General features: G+C 50.9%; 1 protein-coding gene across 1 annotated transcript in view; it reads left to right on the forward strand.

Annotated features, from left to right (window-relative positions):
• Positions 1-3122: 3122 nt before the first annotated feature.
• The window catches only part of Fxn (frataxin), a 19123-nt gene continuing 15253 nt past the window's right edge, over positions 3123-6992 (forward strand). The window contains exons 1-2 of the mRNA XM_055613791.1: positions 3123-3317; positions 5998-6095. Coding sequence (XP_055469766.1) covers positions 3156-3317; positions 5998-6095 — 260 coding nt within the window. The 5' untranslated portion in view covers positions 3123-3155. The remainder of the gene's footprint in view (positions 3318-5997; positions 6096-6992) is intronic.

Consider the following 6992-nt stretch of genomic DNA (forward strand, 5'->3'; position numbering starts at 1 on the left):
CTGTCCTGGGAGATGACTGTCTACTTCCGGCCGCAGAGCTCTGGCTTCTCAGCGATCTGCCCCAGCCAGAAGTCTGTGCCTGCCAACCTGGAGAGATCCAAAGAGTGCTTTCTGTCCTCTCCAGGGGTAGAAGTGTGCCTCTTAAATAGCACCAAGATCAGCCACCTGACAGCCTCTGTGACCCATTTTTTATGATTGTTTCTTACGTGCTGCTCATTCTGTCTTTGTGCAAAGCCCTGAGGCATTCGCTCTATTTGACAGGGAGGAAACTGAAACTCTGAGAAATAAAAAATAGAGCCAGAAATGGAAATGCATACCTATAACTTCAGCCCTCAGGAGCTGGAGGCAAGAGAATGGGGAATTCCAAGCCAGCCCGGGCTTCATAGCAAGACCCTGACACACAAAAAAATAAATAGAAATAAGACCCAAGTTTGAAGGGATTTGAACAATGTGGTGAAATTTTTCTCAAACTTGGAAATAAGGAAAAGAGATTTCTGTAGGTCTTTAGCTGAAAGTTACACTAAAACAGTGATACTGAAGGGAGACAGTTTTGTCCCAGACACTCCAAGGGACTGTGTTGCACTGTCTGGAAACATTAGAGTATTGCAACTCAATCTGGAGTGGATGCTACCGCCATCCAGTGGTTAGAATCTAGGATTGCTGCTAAACTCAGACCACCTGGGGACCCCGGAAGCAAGGAAGTCAAAGGGGTCACCATTGAGAAATCCTACTCAAGGTCAGGTGGGGCCACGTTTGCCTTATTCCGGACTATTAATTGTGTCACCGGGGCATCAACGTAGAACGCTGTTTTCAAGCCTTCGTCTTTTGTCTCCAAATCTAACCCGAAGCAGCACAAAGTGTGTAGAGTCGTCAGCAACAGGGTCTTACCATCATGTTCTGGTGGACAAGCAAGAGAAATGACAATACTCTGTATTGTTGGGAAACCTTTTGGACCAACAGCTTGTGGGAAGGTATCCCACACCTGGCTTGTTTTCAAGAGGTATAAGAGTTCAGCCTCTTATACCTCTCTGATGAATTGCTAACATCCGTCCAGTCGTGGTCCTGAGTTGTGTGAAAAGCAGGCTAAGCAACCTGTGTGGATCGAGGTAGTAAGTATCGCTCCCCTGTGGTCTCTGCTTCCGTTCCTGCTTTGAGTTCTTGCCCTGACTTCCCTTGTGTTTCCATGAGAAGTACGTTCCTCACCTATGGATGCTATGCTGTGCACACAGAGCTGCTGAGCCCAGAAAGCCATGCATGTCTCGATTACACCACAGAGCTTCCCTGAAGGACAGGAGCTACAGCCACGCCAACTCCCCAGTCAACACAAACAGCCTCTAAGGGCTAAGGGTGGAGCTCAGTGATAGAGCGGTCGCCAAGCATGCCGGGGTGTGGTGGCACACACATTTAATCCCAGCACTTGAGAGGCAGGGGCAGATGGATCTCTTTGAGTTTGAGGCCAGCTTGGGCTACAGAGCAAGTTCCAGGCCTGTCAGGGCTACATAGTGAGATCTTGTCTCAAAAACAAACAAAACCCACAAATAACATTTTATTCCAGCCACACCACCGGCCTCTTTCTTCAAGACCCCTCACATAAACAGCCAGGAAGAACTGTGTGGGTTTTTGTTTTGGTTCGGTTTTTATTTTTATTTTTTGTTTTCTGAAATGAGAGCCCTCTGCCAAATGCTATCATACAGGGCCCCAAAGCACACGGCTGGGAGCCATGACCAGCAAGTAAGTTCCAGATTCCTTTCTTCTGGAGTTTGCAGGTTTCACAGTTAGCAACTGTTTGCTTAAACTAGTCCTGCTCTTTTTTTTTTTTTTTTTTTTCAAAAGAACTTCACATTGGCCAACTGATCCAAACACCTTGTGAATCAATTGGCAGTTTTTGTTTTGCTCTGGTTTTGGTTCTTTGAGACAAGGTTTCTCTGTGTGGCCCTGGCTGTCCTAGAACTCCATCTGTAGACCAGGCTGGCTTCAAACTCCAAGAGATCCGGTAGCCTCTGCTGGGATTGAAGGCGTGCACCGCCCCCGCCTGGCATGAATCCATTCTATGTCAAGTTCATAGCAGTGTATCAAAAGGCATGCCAGAGTCCGGATACAGACCCGGGTGCTCCCAGTCTCCTGAGACACAAGGAGCTGTTCCAAGCTCCTCAGTTAACAAAGACACGTCCTTGGCAGACCGTAGAGAAGAACGCTCTTGAGCCTCTATTATCAATTATTACAAGTTAAGTGCACAGGCTTACAGTTCCCCAACATGAAAGTCACTGGCTGGAGGCCCACCCCAAAGGCTACTGCTGCTTCAGAATCCATACATATAGGCGATGTGCTTTTCATCAAATCCACGTGCCACTGCCAGCTCCTACAGAACCTCTCTGCCACTTCTCCCAGTTCCATGCGCTTTTTTGTTTGGTTGCTTGGTTTTGTTATTTTGAAACAGGGTCTCACTATATAGCTCTGGCTGTCCTAGTACTCACTATGTAGACCAGGCTGGCCTGGAACTCCCTCTGCTGGCCTCTGCCTCCCAAGTGCTGGGATTAAAAACCGTATGCCACCACCGCTCGGCTACTTTTTTTTTTTTTTTTTTTTAAACTCTGAGTCCACTTAGTGCTGCCAGTATATGCACGAGTGTAGGACCGTCCGCTGGAGCAAGGACAGCCTGTCAAAGGCCACATCCCAGAAGAAAACTGACCTTCCTTCATCCAGTAGCCATCAGCAGCCAATAGCTCCTCAGCTGGGCGTGGGGCTACTAAAGGCCCTCCTCCATCTAGTCAGCCTGGTACATCTAGTGCTTAAGAGACGTGAAATTTGAAGTTACCCGGCAACTGGAGCTGTTAGAATTACATTTTTTTTTGTTTTGTTTTGTTTTTTTAACAGGGCTACTTGTTCATCAAGGTATCTTCAGAATCGTCCACTGTCACTCTGTAAAATGGGTATTAATGAATAAACTCTCGGAGGTCAGTCGTTTGCACAGTCCTGTTGCCCAAGGGATGCGTTCCAAATTTGGCACAGAGCAGGCCCTGGGCTCTCATTAAACATGCACAGCGCGGTGCCGTATCTGCGCGCAGGAGCCCTGTCGCGGCGCTTGCGGGGCACGGCCACCAGGTGGCGCCACCGAGTGCGCGCGCGGGGCGGAGCTGCCGCAGAGCGGGTGCAGCATGTGGGCGCTCGGAAGCCGCGCAGCCGCGGGCCTGCTGCCCCGGACGGCGCTCCGGGCCTCGGCGTTGGTCGGGACCCCGCGCGGGAGGGAGCCGATGGCAGCCAGCGGCCGCGGCCGCCTCCACGTCACAACCCACGCGGCCTGCGCCATCCGCCAAGCCGTGAGTACGCGCGCCGCCGGGCCGCACTCCAGAGCGCAGGCCGTGCGCCCGCCCCTCCGCTCGGGGACGCGCAGCGCGCACGCGCCGGGAGGGCGCGCGTGGGGGCGGGCAGGGCGCTCGCGGCGTCGGCGCGGGCTTCGGTCCCTGGCTGTGGGCACACGTGCCACCGGGGGTCTGTGCAGTCTTGAGTTTCGGTAATTAACACACGATGTTCCGCGTGTGCGGCAAGGTGTGTTTATTATTATGGACTCGCCGAAGGCAGCGCGCAGAACCATGGAGGCCTGGGCTTCCGCTCACCGGTTGCCTTTTCGTGGCGTTGGACTAGCGGACTAGCGGAGGAGCTTGGAGTACGGCTTTTTGTTTCTTTGTCTCACTCTCTCTGACTAGCGTACGTAGTTGGGGCTGTGTACCCCAAACTTGTGATCCCCCTGCCCCCTGTCGAGTGCTGGGGTCACAGGTGTACCCGCGGGGGCCTAGACTCCAGCTTTTGGAAAGTTGAGACCTTGACTCCGCGGCTCTGGAGAGTCTTGGGACCCTGGGGGACCCTGGCTCTCTGGGGACAGGACTTGGCTCTCTGTTCCCGGGAGATTAAAGGGCGACACCTATTTTGCGATTTTGGCGGGAGAGTTAAACTATATTCACAGAGACATTAGCACTTCAGATAAGTTCTTGGTTCCTGGAAGATTCAAAGAACGGAATAGGTCACTCCAGGCTTTGAAAAGATAGCCCAAAGGATAGCAGTGGGGAGAAGAGGCTTCCCAGAGAGGGGCGTGATAGACGCCAAAGAAGGGGACTAGGGGAACATTCCAGGAAAGGGAGCGCTGTGGACAAAGGTGGAGTAGGCTGCGGGCTTAAAAAACTAAATATATATGGCAAGCCCTGTAGCTCCATAATGGGGTAGTCACTTAGCCTTCCAGAGACCCTGAAAAAGTTTAAAAATAAACAGAAGAGGGACGGTCACAGAGAGACAGCTAAGATTTGAAGGGCAGGACCCAGGGACCACCCCCACCACCCATACACACACCCGCCTTTCTCCAACACTTTCCCCGGGTGTTTTCTGCCCAGTTCCGCTTCCCAGCCACGTTAATTCTTCCCTTGCCTGGAGCCTGGCCGCCTTTCTCCAGTTGCAACTGTGCGTTTTGGATCTCTGCAATTATGTGAGCCTGAGCAACTTCCTCTTTGGCGTTTCAGTTTCCTCACCTGTAAAATACAAATACAGTCCATCTTGATCCTCAGATTCCGTTCTCACTGGCTCACTAACATGGCCCTCAGCTGTCTACCTTGGTGCTCTTGCAGTCCTTTGGAAGGCTCATGGAGGGTGTTCTCAGCAGTGATCAACCGAGGCAGAGGTCTGCTTGCTTCCGCTGTCACGGAGTGAGCCGATGTCCAGCCTGCTCATGACATGTTTTTCCTCGCATTGATGTACTAGTTGGCGACTTTGTTTTTCGGAAGTGGTCCCCAAGCGTAGAGCCATAGGAGGCCATAGTGAGACTGTGATAGGCCTTAGAAGGAAAATGTGTGGGAGATGTGTGCTTCACTATGCTGCTGCTTCAAGTTCAAAATTAATTAATCAATAGTATATATTGAATAAAGTGTCTTTAGACAGAAACACATACCAAACAAGACTGTGCACCAAACATTTGGTGCGTGTGACCCTGAGACTTGCAGGGAGACTTGCAGGAAAAGGGGTCGGTGCCCTCTTCTCCCCCGAAGGGCACCTGCACACATCCATATATGCAGGTGCGCACACACACAATTTTTGGGGGGAAGATGGGGCTGGTTTTTCAAGACAAGGTTTCTCTGTGTAGCCTTGGCTGTCCTGGACTAGCTTTGTAGACCAGCCTGGCCTTGAACTCATAGCAATCTGCCTGCCTCTGCCTCTTGAGTGCTGGGATTACAGGCATGCACCAACACGCCCTGCCAAAATATATATATTTTTTTAAATGATGAAGAAGTTCTTCCCTTGAGGGAAGAGGACTCCATGATTGCATTCAGCTAAAGAGAGCAGTTAGAATAGCTTGTAGCAGCACTAGTCTGGAGAAATGTTTTGTCTGGTGCTACACTGCCATAGCCACTTGAGATGCAGCCAGCATAGCCGTCTTAGTGTTCTGTTGCTGTGAAGAGACACCGTGACCAAACATTTCATTGGGGCTGGCTTTCAGTTCGGAGGTTTAGTCCGTTATCATCATGGCGGGAAGGATGGAGGCACACAGGCATACAGACAGGTATGTGAGAGTTCTACACCGGAATCCACAGGCAGCAGGATGAAAGTGAGGCACTGGGCCTGGCTTGAACATCTGAGACCTCAAAGCCCACCCCCTGCCGGTGACACACTTCCTCTAGCAAGGCCACACCTCCTACTAATGTCACTCCCTGGTTACCAAGCATTCAAACACATGCCTCTTTTGGGGAGGGGGGGGCATTCCTATTCAAACCACCACAACTGAGGACCAGATTTTGTTTTATCTCAATAAATTCAGAGAGCCCTTGGTGTCTCATGACTGTCCTATCAGATGGCACCAGCTCAGCAGAGAGTGGGTGGGGGTGTGTGTGTGGGGGGGTGTTCCTGAGATGCTATAATTGGTTACCCTCAGTATAGAAGTGTCAATCTGTAAGCCGTGTAGCCTGGATCAGTGTAGACTAAGATGTGGTAATGAGTGTTTTTGATTTCGGCTTTTAGAGTTTGAACCTTCACTACCTCGATCAGATTCTGGACATCAAAAAGCAGAGTGTCTGCATGGTGCATTTGAGGAACTCAGGGACGCTAGACAACCCAAGGTGAGATGAAATTGCCTTCCACCTCAGGCTTGTCTTCTTTTCCCTCTCCTCCCTCTCTCCTCCCTCTCTCCCCATACAGAAACGATTTCTTCCTGGGAACAACCCTGAGTGACATTGTTCTGAGCGACATTGCATCTGCCATTGTCTTAGTTATGGTTTTATTGCTACGAAGAGACACCAAGACCAAGGCAACTCTTATGAAGGAAAACATTTCATTACAGTTTCAGTGGTTCAGTGCGTTATCATCATGACGCATGGCAGCATGCAGGCAGACTTGGTGCTGGAGGAGCCAAGAGTTCTACATCTTGATCCAAAGACAGCCAGAAGGGCACTGTCTCCTGCAGCCAGCCAGGAGGAGACTGTCTTCTGCACTGGGCAGAGGCTGAGCATAGCAGACCTAAAGCCCACCTCCACAGTGACACTTCCTCCAATAAGGCCACACCTCCTCATAGGGCCCTCCCTACGGCCAAGCATTCAAACACATGAGTCTACTGGGGCCAGACCTATTCAAACCAACACACTCCTGTTACTTTTAGTAACTGCTGTTACTGTGTGGGCATCCCGGACTTCCTTTAGTTCATCCCTGTTGTTGGGTATTTAGGTATTTTTCCCAGGGTTTCTTACTTCCTCCAGCATCCCATGAGGAAGGCCATACAGCTAAAACAAAGAGACCTCAAATGCAATGCCTCTCCAGGCTGTCCAAGGTTAGCTTTCCACCATGACATGAGCTGGGGAGCCTTCCTGCTGCCTCCAGGCTAGCCCTTAGGCTCATAATTTGTTGTTCGGGTTAGACTCCTGCCCAGGTTCCATTGGGTAGGAAGATTTGGATGCATTGAAGGGCAGAGGTGTCCACAGGTCCAGAGATACCAACCAAAGGCACATGGGGGGTTGCTGTAT

Source organism: Psammomys obesus, unplaced genomic scaffold (assembly GCF_907164565.1).
Source record: "Psammomys obesus unplaced genomic scaffold, mPsaObe1.curated_primary_1811, whole genome shotgun sequence".
NCBI classification, from domain to species: Eukaryota; Metazoa; Chordata; class Mammalia; order Rodentia; family Muridae; genus Psammomys; species Psammomys obesus.